General features: G+C 38.0%; 1 protein-coding gene across 4 annotated transcripts in view; it reads left to right on the forward strand.

Annotated features, from left to right (window-relative positions):
- The first annotated feature begins 8,329 nt into the window (after positions 1–8,329).
- Positions 8,330–24,664, forward strand: part of YLPM1 (YLP motif containing 1) — a 58,417-nt gene continuing 42,082 nt past the window's right edge. The window contains exons 1-4 of one of the 4 annotated variants that reach the window (XM_032482371.1): positions 8,330–9,521; positions 17,982–18,218; positions 19,168–19,347; positions 20,433–21,427. In XM_032482371.1, coding sequence (XP_032338262.1) covers positions 8,646–9,521; positions 17,982–18,218; positions 19,168–19,347; positions 20,433–21,427 — 2,288 coding nt within the window. In that variant the 5' untranslated portion in view covers positions 8,330–8,645. The remainder of the gene's footprint in view (positions 9,522–17,981; positions 18,219–19,167; positions 19,348–20,432; positions 21,428–24,664) is intronic. The other 3 variants (XR_004320830.1, XM_014559107.2, XM_006184591.3) reach the window with 3 other exon arrangements.

The following is a 24,664-nucleotide window of genomic DNA, read 5'->3' on the forward strand; positions in this document are numbered from 1 at the left end:
GCATAAAGGCCAGGATTAACTTGGGACAGAAGAGCCACTCTGAAACTGGTGGATAGGAGGCAGAGGAGGCTGCAAGTAAAGATTAGTGTGTAGATATGTGAGCAGATATTGAAGGAGTTTGTGCCTACCAGTCTCAACAATCTTTGTGATGTTGTAACCAAGGCCATTTATTGAGGAACAAGGCTTGGGGTAGTGGTGAAGGATTGAAATAGTTACTGTAGTGAATGGGAGAGGCCAGTGACATATAAAATGATGGCAAAGTAACATTGAAAACCCAGGCGGGATCGAAGAACCTGAGTGAGTTAGTGGCACCTGTTGTGTCATGTAATTTCTTCAGAACCATTTAACAAAAGAAAGCAGATAGGTGGAATGAGCTGTAGTTGGGAATTTACATGGCAAGCACAACAGTAGAGCAAAGAGTTGATGATGAATGCAAGAAAGATTGAAATGATATAACCTAGGTTCCAGAACTAGTAGAAAAGAATTGATAGGAAAGTGAAATCATGAGTGGAGTGTCAAACTGGGGAAAGGGAGTCAAGGGACAGGAGGTTCAAGAAGGTTGATTAACAGATATATTAAAAATTAGGAAGTGAGAGAGCTATAGAAATAAAAGAGTGAGATAGGTAATTAGAACAAGATATCAGAAATAGTACTATTCCTGCAAATATAAGGGCTAATGTTGCATTTTGGGTACCAATTGTGGATAAAGATTTTGAAAATGACATGATGAGAGAACTTTGAGCCTAAATTGTTCAGTGATTCATCCATCTGTGTACTGAACAGAAACCTAGCATTAATAGCACACCCAAAGGCCAATTGCCTTCCATATAAATTGCCAAATTGGTACTTCATAATTAACGAACTTGAATCCTGTTAACTGAGTCAAAGGCAGGGCATCTTACCCACAAACATGTTATCTATAAATTGGCAGGGAGCTCATAAGATGGACTGTCCTAAGGAAATAGATCCTCTCTTTAAGGAATTTAGATCTCAAGACATGGATTGTTGAACAGCTATAGCAAGAGTAGAAACCATACACAAAGAAAAGCTGGGGTGCACCTGACACAAGAGTACCAAGATGGCAGAGTCCTAATCAAGAACTTACTAATGCTGAGACAGTGACAGCTAGGTCTACATTGAGACCTAAGGGCAGCCAGTTCCTAAACTATATTCCAATCCCTCTGTGACCTACGTATGCAGCCCTTCTTCAAAGGGCCAGGTGGGGTTCCTGCATTTCCAAGGGGCCCAACTGTGTTTCTGAGATTCCTGTTACTGTATGTATCCTTAGAATGCATCTCCAGGTTTCAGTTAGGATGCTTCTAGTGCAAGTAGCAGAAATCCTAACTCAGTCTATCTTAAACAGTAAGGAAATGCATCTCAAATAACGGAATTCAAAGGTAGTGCAGCTCTATGCACAGCATAATCAGGGCTGAAGCTCTATCTCTCTCAGTTTGACATTCCCCCATTTTATGACTTGTCATCAAAGCCCCCAGTTGGCTGTAAACAGCAGTTGGAACAACATGCCCCTTGTTCATATCTATTGGTGATAAAGAGGGTCTCTTCCCCAAACCATGTAATATAAATCCTTCTCTTCAGCATGATTGTGCCAACTTTGGGCAGATGCCAATCTTTGGCCTAAGAAATGCCACGTGCTGATTATGTTAAGACAGAATATCTGAACCAATAAAAGGCAAAGGGATATCACTGTGATTGACTGAAACTACTCAGGATCTACTCTTGGAGCTGGAGATGGTCAGCTTTTTCTCAGTGACATGGGATATGTAAAGAGAGATGTGGACACTTGAACAAAATTGGGATTTTATCAAGATGGAAGAAGGAAGGAAACGAATGTCCTGAAGGGAAACAGTAGTATTCACTACACCTCATTCTCAAACACTCAAACCTGTTGTTTGAGGTGGAACTATACAAGTTGGAGCTATGTTTCAGTCTAGAAAAATTGTCTGAACAGTAGTTTTCCTGAAGTAACCCACTTTAATATTTCTTAATTCTCCTTTAATTTTCCCATGCAAAATATGTAATACTTCATACATTTAAAGGTAGACATTTATGTTAATATTTAACTATATATGTGTATTTAAATGTATACTTTTGATTGTATTAAATACTGTATAATGTATGCAGATCTATAAAAAATTACATATAGAGTATACATGAGTATAAATATACATAGAGTATATTTGAGCTATAAGGAATATTACTAAAATGAACACCCTTACACCGATAACCTGATTAAAGAAAAGAATATTATCCATAATTTTGAAACTTTCTGTCTAATCCTCTCTGATTACATTCCTTCTCTCAACAACACCCCTCCTCTGAGGTAACCACTCTCCTGGATTTTGTGTCTGTCATCCTCTTGGTTTTCATTATAGTTTCACCCATTACTTGTATACCTTAACAATATGTTTGTAATGTGTATGCTTTTGAGCTGCCTATAAATGAAAACATGCTGTATATAGTCTTTTAGTAGTAAAATACACAAAACATAAAACTTATCATTTTAACCATTTTTAACTGTATAGTTCAGTGGCATTAAGTACATTCACATTGCCATGCAACCATCACTACCATCCAACTCCAATTTTTTTTTTTATTTTCTAAAACTGAAACTCTGTACTCATCAAACAATAACTTCTAATTCCTCCCTACCTCCAGTCTCCATCATCATGATTCCATTTCTTGTCTCCATGAATTTGACCACTCTAGGTACCTTTTGTAAGTAGAATCATACAGTATTTGTCCTTTTTGACTAGCTTATTTCACTTGGCTTAATGTTCGAGAGTCATCCATGTTGTAACATGTATCAGAATTTCTTTCCTTTTAAAGTTGAATAATATTCCATTGTATGTATACGCAACATTTTGTTTAGCCAGTCATCTGTTGATGGGCACTTGGGTTACTTCCACCTTTTGGCCATTGTGAATAATGCTGCTGTGAACACAGGTGTACAAGAATCTGTTCAAGTTTCTGCTTTGAATTCTTTGGGGTGTATATCCGGCATATATAGTCTTTTCCAAGTGTCGCTTTTTTCTGAGTTATGTTTGTGAGATTCATCCATGTTAGTTTTAGATTTAGTTCACTCACCTTAATTGCTGTATGATTTTGAAATATTTAAACAATTTGTTTATCCATGCTCATATAGATGATCATTTAAATTGTTTCCAATTTTTACTGTTAAAACAGGGCTTTGTTCTTTTACATACCTCTTTGTATAAATGTATAAAAATATCTTTAGTCCAAGATACATACTTAGAAGTAAAATTATGTTGTAAGGCATTGTGTATCTTCAGTTGCATCAGATATTCTCAAATTACTATTTAAGTACTGTACACATTTGTACTCCCATCAATAGCATAAGAGAGTTTCTGTTGCTCTACAGCCTCCTTAGAACTTGTCATTGTCATTGTGACAGATACCGCTGGTTGTCCCAGCATCCACTCTGCCCTTCTTCCCTTAATAATAGATCTTATGAGGTTTTTGGAGGGTTGCCCAAGTAGAAACTTTATTTCCCAGCCTTCCCTGCAGTTAGGCATGGACTACCAATTAATTTGTAACCAATAGGATGTAACTGAAAGTGGTAAGTATGTATTCTGGCTTATGATTGTAAAAGGCATCCTCCCTAAAAGGTGTGTTCCCCTAACCCATTCTGCCTCCCCACTGGCTAGATGCAGATTTGATGGCAGGAACCAGAGCAGCCACCTTAAACCCAGAAATGGATGCTTTATGTTGAAGATGACAACTTTGGACTATTTACCTCTAAATTGTTCTATGAGTGAAAATGAACTTTTATTTAACCCACTATATTTTAGTGTCTCATTGCTACAGCAGCTTAGACTATTTCCTAATTAATACATTTATTCTTTGATTTTAAAATCATTTCCAATTTATTGCTCAGAAAGCCTCTGTTTATTCTCTCTCAAGATCTTTCTGGCAGTGTTCTTTTTGCATTTGATCGATAATGCTGATCTCCTTTTTATGCCCATGTCTTTGAGTACATTCCCCTGAAAGTGGAGGCCCTTCCTCCATGGTAATGGATATTTGTTGCTTTTGCTTGCTCACATTCACTCTTCCTTTTTAATAGTACTAGACTTTTTTCTTGGGCTGTTACACTTTCCTGAGTTGTGTGCAGTTTTACTAGGATTTAGATTAGAGTGCCCAGCCTTTTTACTATGGAAGATGAAGGGCGCCCTGGAGGTGCCTTCTTCCAGATCCTTCCTCTCACCACCCCATATATCTGAGAAGGCATTGAGTGGCTGAAGGAAAAAAAAAAAAAAAAAGAGTTGAACCTTGTTTCTAATAGCATCCAGAGTTCTGATGATAGACTAGCTCCTGGCTTGGCTTTTTCCTGCTCTTAGACCTAGTTATAGGTCCTTCTTTTCTATTTTGTGACTTTCATAATATCTTTCCAAATACGTTTCTTTTAAAGCTTTAGTTGTTATGTTTAGTTGCTATGGATAACATCTAAAGAACTGTAATGGATACAACCATTCTCAAGCTCCTGTGCAAATCCGTTGGAAATGAAGGACTGACCACATGCAATTGAGGTTACTTATGAACACCTATGAGTTTTTTTTTGTTTGTTTGTTTTGTTTTGTTTTAGGATAAAATGAAAGCATGACTCCGTGGTGATAGGAAAGGGAAGAAGCATTCACATTGCCAAGGTTATGTATGACCAGGTTACCCTGAGTCTAGACACTGTCCAACCCGAATCTTTAGAGTGCCTAGATCCAATAGCAGATAATCTGCCTCTAGATCCTGTTGTTTAGAATGGTACAAGCTGCAAGATGTAGCAGGGATTTTTATTCCACAAAATGGTGTGCCATCCACCAGCCAATCAGAGTATGACTGCAAACCACTAATCAATCAAATGCCACCTCCTGGTCCCAGCCCTCACGCAAGTCACCCTAGTAACAGCAAGGATGAAACATAACAAGACAGAAGTGCAGCTGGGTTATAAACCTAGTCTAGATAACACTCATGCTGAGTTGATTTTGACAGCATTGACAATTAACAGCTGACCCTCTCTGGAGTCTCCCACACAAAATCTTCTGTGTGATTTGTGCTTTAATTCATCCCTTATTTCATTTTGAATGAGTACTTTATGTTTTTATTGTTCTTAATTTTTGCATTCTAGATTAGTAAAATTAGTCTCTGAAAAATGAGCTTGGTGGTTGGTCATACAACGTGAAATCAACATTGCTAAAATGTCATGAGGAGAGTATTACACAATGAGGTTTCTTTTAAAGAATTTTCTGGAGACAGTGGTTCTGTATAATGAAGATGGCTGTGACTTTTGAAAATTGTTCAGGCCAAAAGAATGGCCAACTGCATGTTAGTTCCCTGACAGTAAGAATGCAGGGGGAAGGATTCCCTGTATCATCTAGAACAATGACTAAATTTGTGAAGGGCCTGTTTAAATAGCAGTGCTGTTTCCCTATTAGGTGCTGGAAAACCTGTTGTTGAGGAAGGGGTTCTGGATAGAGAACCTGATGGCTAGAAACTACCATGCCAGGTAGGAAAGGAAAAAGCAAAGAGACAGCTTTCTGTCTTCCTCCACCTGTCATCTTTCTCTGCCTTCCACTACTGTCACTTTTCTTCTCTTTCCTACTCTTTTGAAAACTTTTTTGTAAAATTGTGAGGTACAGCACACAAACAGGAAAGGCCAAAGGATAAATTTACAGCTCAGTAAGTTTTGTATATATATCTTTTATTGAAATATAGTCAGTTTACAATGTTGTGTCAATTTCTGGTGTACAGCATAATGCTTCAGTCACTTATGAACATACATATATTCATTTTCATATTCTTTTTCACCATAAGTTACTGTAAGATATTGAATATAGTTCCCTGTGTTATGCAGTATGAAAGTGTTTATCTCAGGTCAGTAAGTATTAACAAAGCAAATATCTGTGTAATTACCACTTGGTTCAAGAAGTAGAACATCGTTAGCACTTCAGAAACCCTACTTATAACCATCACGCCTCCTTGGTCAGTATCCTTTTCTTTGTCCTCAAAGGCAACCACTACCTTTACTTTTAACACTATAATTTCATTTTGCCTATTTTTGAACTATATGTAAAGTCAATTATACAGTAAATATTCTTTTGAATTTCCATCTTTTACAGTTTTCTTGATGGTACATTATTGAATTATATAAACAAAAGTGCACAGATCATTAGTGGTACAGCTTGGTGAACTTTTCATAAACTGATCATACCCATGTAACCAGCACCCAGATTAAGAAACAGCATCAGCAGCTCCCTTTCTGCCTGTTTCCAGTCACTATTCCTTCACTGTCCTGAAACTAACACTATATATCAATTTTGTCTATTTTTGAGCTTATATATGTGAAGACATAGTTCGTATTATTTTCTGTCTAGCTTCTTTTGCTCAGCATTGTTTGTGAGATTCATCTGAGTTGTTTCATGTGTAGTTCCTTTATTCTCTTTGCTGTTTGTATTTCATTATATAAATATACCACAGCTTATCTGTTCTAGTATAGGTGGATATTTGTGTTGTTTTCCAGTTTTCAGCCATTACAAATAGTGTTGCTTTGAGCATTTTTGTACATGTCCTCTGGTGAACGTATATATTTCCATCGGTTTCTGTTGGCTTAGGAGTGGGATTCCTGGGTCATAGACTCTGGGGTTGTTCAGCTTTAGTAGACAGTGCCAAATAGTATTTCGGAGTGGCTATCCCAATTTACACTCCCACCAGCAGTGTATGAGAGTTCCATTTGTTCCACTCTTTGGCTCGCAGCTGCATAACTCCATTCCTGCCTTCTGCATCACATAGCATTCTCTGTGAATGTCTTCAGATGGCCATCTTATAAGGAGATTGGGGGCCATATTAGGTTGGGGCCCATCCTACTCCAGTATAACCTCATCTTAATTAATTACATCTGTAACAACCCTATTTTCAAATAAGGTCACATTTTGAGGTACTGGGGGTTAAGACTTAAACATCTTTTTTGGAGGGGGACACAGTTCAACCTGTAGCAATTGTGATAGTAATGGACATCTGTTCTCAATCTCAGCGGGAAAACTTTTCACAATTAAGTGTGATGTTTGCTGTAGTTTTCTTAGTAAATACTCTGTGTAAGATTAAGGAAGTTCCCTTTTATTTCTGGCCTGCAAATCTTTTTAAAAATCATAAATGGATGCTGAAATTTATCATATTCTTTTTCTGCATCTAATGAGATGATCATTTGATTTTCTCCTTAAGTTTAGTCTAAGGTGATTTCACATTTATTTTTATAGTTTTTGAAGAGAATTTCAATTGAAATATTAAAATTATAAGTAAGTGGGATTTCTGAGTTGGGTGATGTTGTTTCTTGATCAGTACATAAGTGTGATTGGTTTGTGAAAATCTACTAAGCTGTACACTTATGATGAATAGTTTTAGATATATGGTTTATATTTCAATAAAAGTTAACAGAAACACAAATTCCTATTTGAGAATGAAAAGCCCTTTCTTCTGAAGAAAGCTTAGCTGCCCCATTTTTCACTCACATCCACCTCCTAAGAGAGGTGAAGATCTAGGTTGTTAAGATGGAAGCAAGGTCAAATCTTTAAGTGGTGCACAACTGACACACTGACACAATTAGAAGTCTCAGAGTTAGATAGTTGGGTTTTTTTTTTTTCTTCTTCCAAATTCAGTGTGTATCAGATTTGTTTTTCAGTAATTCATTCAAGCCAAAGGAGATCATGTTTAGCATTATGATGAGAGATTGGATTATTTTCTAAGTCGTCCTCTCTAGGTAATCTTGTATCTGGTTTTTGTTAACTTTCCTTTAGTTGAGATACTCCAACATGAATTTTTCTGTGTTGAGTTATTCTAAAGAATTCCATTTCTCCCCTTTCACAATACCTACAGAAATTGATGTAGTCTTACACTATTTTCAAAATACATTTCCATTCTTCACAGATTTGTTCCCAGTTGGATTTTTTTTAGAATTGAATTAAATCTATTAATTTAATTTGAGAAGAACTGACATCTTCATAATTTTTTCTCTTTTCTTTCGGAACCATGATAAACCGCTCCATTATTTAAAGTCTAGCTTTATCCCACTCGGATTTGATTCTGTGTGGTTCGGTAGTTTCCTTTATATACATTCTACATATTTCTTATTAGTGTTGTTCCTACTTGTTTCGTAGTTTTTGTTGTTGTTGCTGCGATTGTTGCTACTGTGAATGGAATCTTTTTTTTTTTTTTTTTTTTTTTTTCATTCAAAAATGAATCCGTAGAGCGATAGGATCTCTACCACCCCTTTCAGCTGCGAGACTCTATGGTTCCTCGGTTCTATGAGAATGTTAAGCTCGCACCTACATTATCCGAACCGGAAGGAAGATGGCAACCGAGAGTCGCCAAGCAAAGGGCCGCTCTATCTTGCCTTTGTTCTCATCTCGGTGGTTATTGCGCAGGCGCAGTCGCCACAGTACGGTCCCCGCCTTCCCGGTCGCGGGCCCAGCTCCGGAGCGCCGGCGCACTGGCGCGCTCCGTTTACACGCTCCGGGGCCTGTAGGCGCCGCGAGTTCCGGCTGTCGCTGTCGCCGCCGCGGCTCCTAGAGGTCGGTTGCGACGAGTAACGGCGCCAGGACGAGCCCTGCGCCTCCTTCTCCGATATGTACCCGAATTGGGGCCGGTATGGCGGGAGCAGCCACTATCCGCCGCCGCCGGTCCCGCCGCCGCCGCCGCCGGTGGCCCTTCCTGAGGCCTCGCCAGGGCCCGGGTACTCGAGCTCGACGACTCCCGCGGCCCCCTCCTCCTCCGGCTTCATGAGCTTCCGCGAGCAGCACCTGGCGCAGCTCCAGCAGCTGCAGCAGATGCACCAGAAGCAAATGCAGTGCGTGCTCCAGCCCCATCACCTTCCTCCGCCCCCTCTGCCGCCCCCGCCAGTGATGCCGGGGGGCGGCTATGGGGACTGGCAGCCACCACCGCCACCGATGCCTCCGCCACCTGGGCCGGCTCTCAGCTATCAGAAGCAGCAGCAGTACAAACATCAGATGCTCCACCACCAACGAGATGGGCCTCCTGGTTTGGTTCCCATGGAGCTGGATTCGCCCCCTGAATCTCCCCCAGTACTACCGGGGTCCTATATGCCCCCGTCTCAGTCTTACATGCCCCCACCTCAGCCGCCACCTTCGTACTACCCCCCGGCCTCGTCTCAGCCCTACCTGCCTCCCGCTCAGCCGTCCCCTTCTCAGTCCCCACCTTCCCAATCCTACCTGGGGCCCACCCCCTCTTATTCTTCCTCATCCTCCTCCTCGCAATCCTATTTGAGCCATTCCCAGTCCTACTTGCCCTCTTCTCAGGCATCCCCTTCCCGCCCCTCCCAAGGCCATTCTAAATCCCAGCTACTAGCTCCACCACCACCGTCCGCCTCTTCTGGGAATAAGGCAACTGTCCAGCAAGAGCCTTTGGAAAGCGGGGCCAAGAACAAGAGTGCTGAACAGCAGCAAGCTGCCCCTGAGCCAGATCCCTCTACGATGACTCCACAGGTAAGAAAGCATCTGCCCAAAACGCCTCTCTCACCTAGGGGGCCCTAAGTGAGCAGACCTGGGGGCTTTACCCAGTGATTAGCCTAATTCCAACACACAGTAACTAGCTAATTTACACTCCAAAGGATTCCGTAAAAGTCAGAGGTCTGACATCCATGCTTTTAAACTAGCTACATGTGGATTATTAAGAGAATAGTGTGAAGATACCTCTAAACCCCGGAGTATTGGTATGGCTCAAGAGTTTACTTCTCAGATGTATTTCTTGGTTTCCATTGATCAACCTTCTAGATTTTGTTGCTGTTGCAAAGGTTTGTTTTGTTTTTTTTTTTAATTGTAACTTAAACTAAAATTCTGTTTGAGAGGCAGCATGAAAAAGAAACTTCTCAAAGGGCTTACACTTGAAATGCATGTAACTCTTATGACCAGTTAGCTTCTTTAAAAAAACCACTGGTAGCTATCAGCTTCCTGAATTAAGAGGTCTCAACAAATGAAGAATGGAAAACTAGTTCTAATTAGGAGCATCTTAGTTATATTTATGGATATGTATATAATACTTAGGAAGTCTACATATTTGATCTTTTGAGGAGCTTATTGGTCATTTAAGGAGTTGACTCATGCATTCTTTCTCACATCACTTGAAGATACTTTTAAGACATGAACAATTTGCTGAATTGCGTGTTGTTACCATTTACTCCTGAGTAACAGCCTTGAATTTGGCCAGGTTTTAAAAAAAAAAATTCATGATAGCTCTTCATAAGAAAGCCATTATTCTAAACTTCTATTTGAAATGATGCTTCCCTGTCAAAGATTGATTGGATAAAAGATTGATTGGATAACAGTAATAAATGAATTCCTCCCTTAAGAAAGAAGATAGGATTAAACTGGAAGAAATCATCTGTTCTGATTTCTTAAGATAGACACTTTTAGCAATTAGTAGTCTACCTAGATTCCCTAATGAAAAAAGAGAATCTTTTCATCCACAAGCTTAGATTTACATATAAAAGATTTACAATAGATAGGGATGCAGCATTCTAATTTTACAGTAGTTTGGCATTAGAAATTAAGAAAACAAAACAAGTTGTTTTAAACAAGATGTGCTTGGCACATCATTAAGAGAAAACACTTGAGGTAATGGGTAAAACAGTTGAATAAGAGATTCTATTAGCTTACCATATTAGTACCATCTGACCAGCTTATTTTCCTAGATTCTTCTATTACAGTAGAGACAGAATTTCTGCCCTCTTTATCACCCTACTCTGAAATTTCCAGTGCTTCTGTAGTTAAACACTTTCAGAGTTAGTCCAAGCCAAAATATGACATTTATATCCTCATCTCTTCTAGACTTTTTCTGGCGTTAGAAAGACAAATTAATTGTTTTTTGGTTGTAGGGGGTGATTAGACCGATCCTTAATATAAATGTTTACCATGAACACTGCTTTTGGCTTTTCTGCTTTTGTACCCTTGTCTATAGTGAACTTCTTTTGGTGCTTTGAATATTCAGTGCCTTAAATTTTTTGATGAGAGCCAGAAAGAAAGTGATGGAAGATGAGGTTTGAGAGGTGTGAGTGGGCCTCTTTAGGTTTTCTTACTTCTGTCTAGAATTTGTCCCAACTTCCTCAACCCTGCCACCCTCTTAGAGTTGTATTGCTTTCAGGGCACATCTCAAGTATCGGTCTCTGTGAAGCCATGCCTGAGCTTCCCCATGTGGTTTGGTACTGTTCTTCACATTGTAGGTCCCTTGCAGACACTGTCCACTTACCTTTTTATCCCGTGTAGCACCTAGGTCAGTGCCTTGCAAATTGTAGGCTCTCCACAAAGACCTGAGTAAGATACAAGAGTTGTCATGTTTTAGACTTGGGATACTTTGGTTTATTAGATAATAAACTTTTTTTTTCATGCTAGTGCCAATCTCTGACACTTAACCCTTCTGCACATTTATTATTTTTTGATTTATATTTTATTTTTGGAATATTTCATTTAAATTTTTTATGGTGAAAGATGTTAAACATGCACAGAAGTAGAGAAAATGGTATGATTCCTCCATATACCCATCACTGACTTCAACAGCTATCAAGATTTTGCTGTATTTATTTCACTTAGGCCTTTATTGTTGTTGTTCTTGCTGAAATATTTTAAAATGAATCTTAGATCTCAAGTCATTTGATTCCTTCATTCTTAATTAGACATCTTTAAAAAAAAAAAAGGACCCTTTCTTAGGTAAACACATAACACCTAACAGAATTGACAGTTTCTATCATCTGATACCTGATCCATTCAGATTTCCCCTATTGTCTCATCATACTAATAAAAATAATTCCTTGGTATTATCCATGTTAAAATTCCCCAATGGACTCAATAATGTTTTGTTGGTTTGTTCAAATCGAAATCCAACATAGACATTCTTGGGCAGAATAATTTTGTTGCAGGGCTATCCTGTGCCTTGTAGGATGTTAGCAGAATCTCTGGCCTCTACCTACTAGATCCCAGTAGCAGCCCCCAGTTGTGACAACCAAAAATGTTTCCAGACATTGCCAAATATCCCCTGGGGGCAAAATCACTCTCACTTGAGAACCCTTGACTTAGGCTAGTCTCTCCTGTTCTCTTTTTCTACCCCCTGTCATTGAGCTTGGTAAAAAAATCTGTGGTAGTTGTCCTGTAGACTGTCCCATGCTCTGGATTTGTCTGTCATCTCATGGTGTCATTTGACTTGTTCCTCTCTCCCATGTGTTTCATAAACTAGACATTAACTCTGAAACCTTAGATTGAAGATTACCTTACTTTTGGTAGGTGGACTTCATAACCTAGGTAGTGCTGTGTACTTCACTGGCATCCGCATCAGGAGATACTCAGTACCTAGTCGTCCCACAGTTAGTGGTGCCAAAATTGATCAGGGGGTGACAGTCTGATTCCTCCACTGTAAAGCTTCCCATCAGTCTTGCATCTAATGTTTCATCTAGTGTTTCATCCATTGATGGTCTTTGCGTGAGTAGATTATTTCTTCATTAGAGGTTGCAACATGATGACTTTTTCTGCCATTTCTTCTACATTTACTGTACTGAATTCTGTAAAGAAAGACTTTCACTCATGACCTAGGGTTATTTGATTGGAAATACAGTTAGTATAGAAAAGACAGGGTAGATACTTAGTATTCTTCCATTTAATTTCTGGTTTTCAGAGTTAAGTGCTGGTGATTTAATGGAGTGTGTCTTTTGAATTATCTTTTCTGTGTGTTTAAAGGACTGGCTAGGTAAAATGCATATGGTCTTTTTTTCATGAATTGTGATTTTTTCTTCTGTTCTCAAAACTTATTTAGATGAAGCTGTTGACTTTGATTAGAGTTTTTAGTCATTATTTAATATCCAAATATTGAGTAACAACTATGTGCCAGGAACTGTGCTTAGTACCAGAGATGAAATGGTGAGCAAAATAGACATGGTACCTGCCCTCACTGACTTGTCCCGATGGGGAGAAAGACATTTAATAAGTAATTAAGAGAAGTGCACAGTACTGTAAGATTATAAAATAGAAAATATCACTAGACTGTTCCATAAGGAATAGAAAAGGCGAGCTTTTTAAAGCTCACCATTGTTTTCACAGTGCCTTGCTCAGGGTCTAACACACAGTAGGTGAAGGATAAATATTTTTCAAATGATTAAATATAGTTGGGCACTCTGATCTTTATTGACGAGGTCTCCCTTTGCAAGTAATATTTAAATGAAACCTGAAGAATGGGTAGGAATTAACCAGATAAGAATTCAAAGAATTAAGTTCAGTAAGGCTTACTGAAAGCTCGGGTAGAGAATGGTAGGTCCAAACCAGACCAGGGGGTACCTATGAGGACTTTATCCTAAGGGCAGTAGGAAGCCACTGAAGGATTTTATATAGGCAGATGTGACAGACTGGCTTTTTTGAAAGTTCACTCTGCTTTGCAATGTGGAGAGTGGAATCGAAAGGAGCAAGAGTGATTTGGAGAGAATAGTCAATAGAGTAATCCAGGCAAGAGTTCGTCATGACTTGGACTTGGATGGTGATGGATGAGATGGAGAGAAGTGGAAAGACTGGAGAAATATTTAGGTGCTAGAATCCAATTGGAGATTGAATAGTAGTGGAGAGGGAGGTATCAAGGATGATTCCTAGGTTTCTAGGGTAGGCTGCTGAGTGGATGGTGTTCCATATACTAATAAAATAGGAAAACCACAGGAGAGGAAGAACAGATCTGGGGATGAGGGGGAAATGATGAGTTAAGTTTTAGACTTACTGAGTTTAAGATCCTTGAGACATAAGATTCCAAGTGGAGATGTCCAATTGGAAGTTAGATACAGATCTGGAGTCCAGGAGCGAGATCTGGGAAACATGATAGACTTGTGAGTCATCAGCACAAAAATGGTATTTGAAGGCACAGAAATAGGTGAAGTCTCTTGCAGAGTGTGTGTAGAGTAAGAATAGAGTTTAAAGGACATTGAGCCTAGCTCTGCAGAATCAGTATCTAAGAGAACCAGTGGGAAGAAAGGCCAAATAAATATATGGAAAATCAGAACAGCACAGGGCCACAGAAGTGAAGGGAAGACTGTTTCTAGGAGGAGGGAGTGGTTAGCTGTGTCACTGCTGAGAGGTCAAGTAAGATGAAGGCTGTGAGTTATCTTTTGCATTTACTGACATGTAGATTATTGTTGACCTTGGCAGGAGCAGTTTCATAGTGACTGAAGCCATATTGCATTGATTTGAGGAGTGATGGAAGGTGAGGAAATGGGGATGGTGAGTATAGACAACTCTTTCAAGAAGTTTGACTGAAGGAGAGAGAGAGAGTGTGGGCAGGAGCTGGAGGAAGGGGCAAAGTAAAATAGTTTTTTTTTGTTTTTTAAGGTGGGGCTAAGATTATCTGGTGATGTAATTCCTGGAGTAGAATATGAACCTCAAAAATTTTGGAAATAAATATATTTTAAGTACGTTTTAAAAATGGAAATCCATTTCATTGTTTTACCAAGTGCCCCCCTGCCCCCGACCACCCCCGCCTCCTTTCTTTAGGATATGATACTGAACATTTAATGTTATAGGCATTTGTAATAATCAACCTGGATAGGAAAGGTAACCTTTTGAAATTAATCTTTAAAACACCACACACACACATACACATGTGTTCATTTGTTCATTCTCTCTCTCTCTCCCTCTCCTTCCTCCTTTATATTTCCCTACTTGGAGAATCATTTAGTACCTAGTTTATTACTGTACTGGTAGCAAGTGGTCAGTAAGTACGTACTGAATTAATTAGCATCTTTTTTTGGTAATGATATTTGTGACAAATACATCCTTACTTTTTAACTCCATTCAGTCTCTTTTTGAATGTGACTTATACTATGATTTTCCTCAACCTATGAACTAACATCCCATATAAGATGGAGTTTCCTGATGTAATGGGACATTCAGAAAAACTGGCTACTAGTTTGGCTTCATTAGCAAGTCCAGGCAGGTTTTATTCCTTTCTAAAATAGAGATAAATCGACCTTCTGTGGGGTCACTGAGGACATTTCTGAATGATTTTATCATTATTCATTTGTAGAGCTTTAAAAATGTGCCAAATCCTCATCCTAGGATTGAATTTGATCTGGTTTCTGCTTATTGGGTTCATATTAAATAGAAATTGACCTGCAGTGCATGCTGTCAGTAAATCAACAACCACTTGAGCTCCTAACACAGTTCTTAACCTTAGACTAAGTCTAAGACAAAGAAAGCATGAGAATAAGGTGGGTACAAATTGATAAAAAATCTAGACCTGAATGATCTTTATATCTGTAGCCACTGACTTCTAGTTTATAAAAGATCGTTTGCATCTTTGTATCTTTTGGTGATGATTTCAGAGCACCTTTAAAAAAGGAAACTTTTAACTTCTGCTTGAAAGAATTTATTAATTTTTTAAAGCTGAAAGATAAACCTGTTGCTATTTTCAGTATTTTTATAAAATAATGGAAGAAAGTTTAAAAAAATTTTTAAGGCACTGGGAATTGAACTGAGGACCTCATGCATGCAAAGCATGCATTCTACCATTGAGCTATATCCTCCCCACTGAAAATATTTTAATATTACATTATTGTTGACTATAATGGTTGATGTGCTGTTTTTTTTCATATTGAATAGTAAAAGTAGTTATATCCCAGGAGCTGATGATTATGTATATGATGATTAAAAACAAACAAACAAAAAACCTCACCAATGACCCAAACTTGAAGATGGAGTTAGTGAGATGAAATATATTCTTCCCAATGGACTGCAGCAAGTTTCAGGTCATGGAAATTAGTAGCCTGGAAGGGAAGTCTTTAGCTGATTTGTTGATGTTCTATTGTGTGCTACAGCACTATGCTTAAGCACCAGATAGGTTACAAGAAAGGCATGAGACATATATATCTCTCCCAAAAAATTACATTCTGTGAGTGAAAAATAACAAAACAGTATGTTTAGTGAAAAAAGACTATATATTACATGTGGAAAATTGGAGAGAATATATGATAAAATAGTAAAAATGTAAGAAATCTTGGTTATACAAAGATAATGAATTCTAGTGAATGCAAGTAAAATGAATCAATTTAATACAAGGACCAAAAGTTTATCATAAAAAGTAAAAAATTTGCTTTGGGACACAATCTTGAAAAACAGCTCAAAAATCATGAATGGCTGAGTCTTGGAGTTTATAAAGAATAAAGTGTAGTTTAGGTTTCTGTACTATAATTTTTTGTGACAAAATTATATGACAACATTATAGTATCTTTTATTTCATTTTTGGATATGTTGAAAAAATATTTTACGGATTTATAAATTTTCCCAGGGGCTGTTTTTCAGCCTTTAATACTAATGTCATTCTCTTTTGTAGTTCCTATTAGAAAAAATTATTTTGGGTTGTTAACTGGTAGTACTTAGTTCCTCAGCTATCAGTGATGAGTTCCAAAGTTCTCCAAAATCACTTTCATAAAATCCTGCATCTTTATAATTTAAGTAGGAATATATGCTGTTGTTAATTATGGAATTATATAGGGAGTTCATTAGTGAATATTTTAGTGTTGGGACAACTTTTTTTTCCTATGTAACCTTGTAACCATGGGGAATTATATAATGAACACTGGGATAATGGAGATCCTGTAGTTATTTCTGAGCTGTGAGGTTTTTAAATTGATTTTAATTAGTTATTGCTTATTTTGTATAGTCAAGTCTCTTTATTCAAGATATTTATGTTTTATAAAATTGTAAAGAGCACTGAATTAGTGAATACTGAACCATTGCTCCTAGGGGAAATATGGGGTTAGGTTTCTGTGGGCGTTTGGTCACATTTTCATCAACCAGTCAATATGTAACCTTGTTTCTTATGTGTTTCTGTTTAAAGATACCTTATTTAATGTATATTGTTATTCATTAACATTGAACTCACAGCCAACAGCACTAACTCTTGCCTGAACGAAGCTTATCCAACACAGGTATTTTCTCAAGGCACATCACAGCCTTCCTTCACTTAGGAACACAAGACAGTATTTCAGCAGTATGCTTGGGGGTCATTTTAAACAGGAAAATCTTCAACAAAATGCACAGAAATGTGAAAAATGTGGCCCTGAATAGACCTTGAAAAAAACATTTATTTAAAGTATAAGAAATAAAAAGGCAGAACATGGCTATGCCCTGCCTCAGCTGGGAACATGCAAGTCAGGTAACTCAGATTTTTTGCCAGTCTGCACATGTTCACAAATGATTGTCAAAGCTCCTTGAGTATTGATTTTGGGTATAGAAGTACATTTTAGCAAGTAGGCAAATTCACAAGTACAGAATCTGTGAATAATGAGGATAGGCTGTATCTTATAATTTTTTTCCACATTAAACTTATTGTTTCAATTTTGAAAAAGTGGAAAAACAAAACAAGCTTCCAGAAAGCCAAGTTACAGTATAATTTATAAGGCAAAGCGAGACTTTTAAAATAAATAGAAAGCATTCTAAAACACGGTGTACTCTTGACTTATACAAATATACCTTAGCATAGCAAGATTAGTAGTGTTTAAAAGGGGAAAGAACACTGCAGAAGAGAAGACAGAGAGAAGAGATAGGACTATTAGGTTATTTTCATTAATCACAAGATCCTTGGGAATAAATCTGGACCGACTAAAGGCAAATTAAAAATAAGTAGCTGTGAGTACTGAAAGGATTTATTCTGCTCATTTATCAGAAAGACTGCTCTCACCTCCAAAAGCGTGTTTTTATTTTACAAGAGTAGAGAAGTATGTTGAATTCATATGTATAGTTTAACTTAAATGTATAAATTTAGAGGAGGAATTGAAAGCTCTTTGTTATTTGCCTTTCTCAGTCCAGCTTTGCCTTTTATTACGTACAGATACATGAACACAGACATAAATATAGTTGTTTGTCAATACCAAGTTGCAGACATACAGGATTGCCAATTAAAATTCTTAAAAATGGTTTCTGTTGTAGGAACAGCAGCAGTATTGGTATCGACAGCACCTGCTTAGTTTGCAGCAGAGGACAAAAGTGCATTTGCCAGGACACAAAAAGGGTCCTGTTGTAGCAAAGGATACACCTGAGCCAGTAAAAGAAGAAGTTACTGTGCCTGCCACCAGTCAAGTAACAGATCCCCCTCCATCTGAGGAGCCTCCATTACCACCCCCCAATGAGGATGTACCACCTCCTCTCCCACCTGAGGAACCCCAGGTAACCATAAAATTAATTACTTGGTGTTTATTAAATTGTTCAGCTCTTTTTCTGATTCATATATGTATAATACGCATGTACATATACCTTTGTTACAAATTGATATATATTTTCATATTTTCTTTTTAAGTGCCTGTAAAATTTCATTTGTGGAATAATCAAATGTATGCCTTGTCAGGCTTAGAAAAGGCATTTTTTTCCATGATTTAAGTGAGAGGAAAGAATTAGACACTCTTTTGAATTGAGTGTCTCTAAGCACTAAAGGGATGCCAGGTTGAGTGTTTTCATATTGGCAGCACAGGGCAATTATGAGATTCAACTTCTATTGTCAAACTGCCCAGGCTGTAGTCTAAGTAGTGACTGAGCAAGTTAGTTAACCATTCTATGCTCTAATTTTCTCATCTGCAAAACGGGTATATTCCATTAGTAGATATCTTATAGAGCTATTGAAGCATTAAATGTGATAATCCTTGTCGCTTAGCATACACTGGCACACGCAAAGTTCTCATGTTGGTCCAAAGGTCATTGTTCTCCCAAGAGCCTTATGTGGAAACATTAATGAAATATAATGATTACACAGTAGTCAGCTGGTGAAAAGTGACTAAAGTGAAAAAGAAACAGATTTCTCATAGAGTGAAAAGGACAGTTACTGTGGATTGACTTTCTGCTGGGGAAATGGTTATCCTATTTAGGAACAATGAGATTATTATGCTAGTGAAGACTGTGGAATTTATAAACCCCTTTGTATTAGTGTCCATGATGACAGTATAGATAGAAGTAGGTATTTTATCTAAAGATAGAACAGCTTTTCTCAGCCAGAGTTGTAGGGATTCTGGACTTTATAACACAATACTATACAGTACAATACTTCATAAAATATTCAAGTTTCTTATTAATTTGATGGTTGTTTATGACTTACAAAAAAATATATCCTCTCTTTTATCTTTAGTCTGAGGACCCGGAAGAAGATGCCAGGTTAAAACAGTTGCAAGCTGCAGCAGCACACTGGCAGCAGCACCAGCAACATCGAGTTGGCTTCCAGTATCAGGGAATAATGCAGAAGCACACTCAGTTACAGCAGATCCTACAACAGTACCAGCAGATTATACAGCAACCACTACATATACAGGTGAGTGCTTCCTTAGTTGACACATGGGAAACTGCCCCAAGACATTTAAAGGATTTCTTTCTCATGAAAGAGATTTAATTGTGAAGAAGGAAAGATATCAGACATTTCCCTGGGAGTGCCCAAGCAGTTAATCTGTCAGTTACCTGGGGGCTTGGGAAGTTTGGTATTATGAAAATACTCTTGGGGAGGGGCAGGTAGAGTGGAGTCTTCTGATCGTGTCCATCTAGGCAGATGTTAGAGTATCTTGCTAAGGGATTTAAGAACCTGGGCTTCTTACAGACTCACAGACAGAAAACAGATTTATGGTCACCAAAGGGGGTCGGGGGATAAATCAGGAGTTTGGAATTAGCAGATACAAACTACTATATGTAAAAATAGATAAACAACAAGGATTTATTGTATAGCACAGGGAACTGTATTCAGTATCTTGTAATAACCTATAATGGAAAAGAATCTGAAGAAGAAAAATACATATATTTATTTTTTATATATATAATAAATTGCCATACACCTGAAACTAACACAGTATTGTGAATCAACTATACTTCGATTAAAAAAAAAAAAAGAACTAGGGCTTCTTATATAGCTTCAAGTTAACCTAGTGTTTTGCCTAAAAAACACTACAGTAACAGACAAGCAAAAATCCACCAACAAGATCAAAACAGTCATCACAAAAAAACCTAAGCAAATACACCACAAAAGATGAAGTGACTTAGATACTTGTTTGTCTTGTATCTTTGAGGTATAAACCTATGTCTGTTTGTTATAACAGATCAGTTTCAATAGTAATATTAAAATGATCCATAGTAATATTAAAAACTTGAAAAATACTTATTGTTGAGATAGATATTTGCTTTAGTGTTGGTTGATTTTTTTCCAACTCTGTGATAACTTATATAAATAAATCAAAGGAAGAAAGGCGAATGATCATCATTGAAAGAATTTAACAGGCTTATCCTTAGCCTCCCAAGGTCTTATGTTCTAATTTTCTTAGGTTTCAAATGCCATTGATTCATTAATGTTTTAATTATGATTACTTATCTTTTATGAATATCCTGGAATAATTTTTATCCCTTTATTTGTAGACAATGTCTGTAGATATGCAGCTGCGGCATTATGAGATGCAGCAGCAGCAGTTTCAACATCTCTACCAAGAATGGGAGCGAGAGTTTCAGCTGTGGGAGGAACAGCTTCATTCCTATCCTCACAAAGATCAGCTTCAGGAGTATGAGAAGCAGTGGAAAACATGGCAGGGACATATGAAAGCCACTCAGACCTATCTCCAGGAGAAAGTCAATTCATTTCAGAACATGAAGAACCAGTATATGGGAAACATGTCAATGCCACCACCTTTTGTCCCATATTCTCAGATGCCTCCACCTCTACCAACAATGCCCCCTCCGGTATTGCCTCCATCATTGCCACCACCAGTGATGCCCCCTGCCCTGCCTGCTTCAGTGCCACCACCTGGCATGCCCCCACCTGTGATGCCACCTTCTCTACCAACCTCTGTGCCCCCACCTGTGATGCCTCCATCTCTCTCTTCAACAGGGCCACCACCAGTTCTACCCCCACCTTCCCTCTCTTCTGGAGGACCACCACCAGTTCTTCCCCCACCGCCTCTCTCTTCAACAGCACCTCCACCTGTCATGCCCCTTCCACCATTATCTTCAGCCACACCTCCTCCAGGAATACCTCCCCCTGGAGTTCCACAAGGGATACCTCCTCAGTTAACAACAGCCCCAGTTCCACCAGCCTCCAGTTCTCAGAACTCACAAGTTCCAGAGAAACCTAGACCAGCACTTCTTCCCACTCCTGTGTCTTTTGGTTCTGCCCCACCCTCAACTTACCATCCTCCATTGCAATCAGCCATTGGCCCATCAGAACAAGTGAATTCTAAAGCTCCTCTGGGCAAATCTGCTCTGCCATACAGTTCATTTTCATCTGAGCAAGGACTTGGGGAGTCTTCAGCTGCTCCATCTCAGCCAATCACTGCAGTCAAGGACATGCCAGGGAGGTCAGGTGGACTGCTTCCAGATCCTCCTAGAAGCAGTTACTTGGAAGGTCCAAGAGGCCCAAGGTAGGTCTGCCTTTTTTTGGGAAGAGGGGGGTTATTTTGGCTTTTTTGTTAATATAGGCTGAGTAGGCCTTTATATTCTCTTTGTACTTTTACATGCATTCCTGGTTTACAATTAATAATGTTAGTATTGTTCACTTATTGGACATGGCATAATGAAATCTAGAAATGGTAACATGCCCTCATTTCTTTGATGTCACTGCTTTTATCCAATGTGGAGGTTATAGTCCAGGATGAATGTAGTCGTTTAGAGTAATGTTTATCAATTTCTTAGCTTCAAAAGCAATGTTTATTAAATTTATTGATCTTTTTGCTTTTTGTTTAGCAAGTAACTGAAATGGTAACTTCTCTTTGTGAGATGATATGCTAGCTGTTGGAGATAAAAATGAATAAGCATCTAGTGAAATAAGGCCATGAAATTTAGTGTAAGGGTAAACAGGACTTTTGTTTTATTCATTTGTTCAGCAAATATTAAGTTCCTGTTCTGTGCTTCCAGCAGTGACTATAACATGGGCAAAATTCCTGCCCACGTAGAACTCATATTCTTTATATTTTCCTTAATTTAGGAGATGTTTTTCTTTTGTCTGAACTACACTTTTATTTAGAAAAACACACAAAACATTTCTTAGTAGTTTCTAAGCTTTCTCTTTTATCTTTTAAAAAGTGTTAAATTTATTTTTTCAAGTTTGTGAAAGTATTTTTTCCCCAAGTTGGCCTAAATGATAATTTTCTTATAGAAAAACATTTTAAATCATATTTTTCCCAGTTGGACATTGTACTGGAAATACATATTCCTTATACAAAATGTAGATAGTACAGGAAAGTATTGAAAAAAGTATATAACCTAATTCCACTATGTGGAGATAATAATTTTTAAAATATGTGTCATAAAAATTGAATCATAGGAAGTACATTATTTTGTAACTTGGTTTTTCCACTTAATCAGTATTGGTTAGTTTTCTATCTCGGTGTCAGTGGATCTACATCATAATTTTAAATTTAAACCTAATTTTTACATTTGAAAACAAAATACATTTTTTATTTCCTCCCCAAGTTTGTATTCTGAAAACAAAACTGTCCAAAATCAAAGCTCATTAGAGGCAATTAACATGAATTCCTTTGGGTAACAGCAGCATTATCAGAGGCTTTCCATACATTATTATCCCATGGAGTCTTCTCACCAACGTGTCAACTTGGTAGGTTCATACCCTACACTTACCCTTTACAAACTGGAGGTGAGGGGATGAATAATTTGTTCAGGATCACATAGGTGGGAGAGTACAGCCTGAGTTCACACAGTGGGAGCTGAGTCCAGAGGGTCCCCAGAGCAAGAGCGCTAGTTAAGCACTGTTCAATGCGTGATTCAGTTGATTTGAATTCCTGCTTATCTTCTGGATTGAGCATTGCCATTTAGGTCTGGTGACTGATTTATATGAGAAGTACATTCTTAACACCTCCCAAAACATAGATTTCCCACTTCCTTTTTTTCTGTCATAATAATGTTTTCTCTTTTGCCTACCAAATCTTAACTTTGTAAATTTAAGGCCTATTTTAAGTTTTTCCTTGCCCCAAGGTACAGTTAATCATTTCAGTGCTAGGAGGATCTTAGCAGTTTCTCTAGTGCAGCATTCCTTCTACAACAGCTCATCTTTGTGTTGCACTTTAGTTTGTCATCCTAGGTCTTGCACATATTACTTTATTCCTCTTAGTTATCTCATGATGTAAATGATAAAGGGAACTGAGACTTGGAGAGGTTATAAATAAATTGCCCCGGATGACATAGCTAATAAGTGGTTGAGATGGGGTTAGAATCCGAGGCCTTCTGATCCGCTCTTAAGTCCACTGTGCTTCCTGTGACAAGCAGTTGATGGACTCTGCTTGAGCACTGGCACTGCAATAAGGAACACTGCCCATAAGGTGTTGACTGTGTTCTAGAAAGTTTATTTCTTACACTGAACCTAAATGTATTGCCTTATCTTGTACCTGTTGATTCTAGATCTGTCTCTGTGGTGCAACACATAATGAATTATCCTACCCTCTTCTACAGTGTGTTCCTGCTGTTGTTTAAAGACCACCTTCCTGTCTCCCTCCACCTGCCTTATCTACTCTGCTCTGCCATCACATAAACTGAAGTTCTTTTCTTTTCACACTAACATTGGTTCTAGCCTTCTCCTGCTGTATTGTTCACTGTCCTTTGAAGGGCCTTTGGTTTATCAGTCTCCTTCAGAATGAACACTTCAGGTGCGGAGGACCATAGACCTATTACTAACTTCATTATTAAAAATGTACTTATATAGCTGAACAAATTGCTTTTTTTCGATCAGCACTCTCACAGTGTTGACTCATGTGGAGCTTAACATCAATTTGGCTTCCCAGGTCTTTTTCACCTTACTGTTAATAAGCTAGTTCTCCCTCATCCTGAACCTGTGCAGTTGTTTTTTTGTCACATTTTGTTTTTTTCTTTTACTAAGACTTTATCTTTACATTTCATCTAGCTAGGTTTGGGCCAGCATTCTAGTCTGTTGAAATCTTGATGAGCAGAGATTATATTGTTTTGAGGTAGGAGATATCCCTTCCTAGCTTCTTCCACCTGTAGCTTTGATAAGGATGGCTTTTTTGGTCCTTGAAAGGATCCTGCTCACATTTTCTACCTTATTTTAAAAACTTTTCCCTGCTCTAACTACGTCATTGCCATTTCTATTACTTTCTACTTCTTTTGTTCACTTAGCCCATACAAAGTATAGTTTGTGACTGTTGCCTAGGCATAGTTCTTTTTTCTTCCACATAACTCGGTGAAAAATATATCAGTGGGAAGCAGGTTAGTGAGTGAAAGAGACTGAGGTAAGAATAATCCACACTATTAAGAAAACTTGTAGTGTTTCCTTAAGTAAGGAAACTTGAATTTCCTTTATTAGTTGAATTTAGAGTTTGTTATAAACATATAACTTATATAATAAGCCACTCTGGTTCTGTGTGTGTGTTTTGTTTTTTAAACAAAGCTGGGTAGAAAGATAAGAACGGAGAACACAGTTAACTGAATCTACCAATAACACACTATATTAAAAAGTACTGTAAATTACTTTGAGTTCTTTGCAAAATCCAGATTTTGGCTACTTTCTAAAAACTAAAGGTTTACCAGAAGTCAGGTGACATAACTACATCATATGTAAATAGCGTATCGCATTGTTGAGTATCTGGGGCATCTTTTTGAAACTGTTTATGTGTATATCATTGGATTCA

The sequence above is a fragment of the Camelus ferus genome, chromosome 6 (assembly GCF_009834535.1).
Source record: "Camelus ferus isolate YT-003-E chromosome 6, BCGSAC_Cfer_1.0, whole genome shotgun sequence".
Lineage (NCBI taxonomy): Eukaryota > Metazoa > Chordata > Mammalia > Artiodactyla > Camelidae > Camelus > Camelus ferus.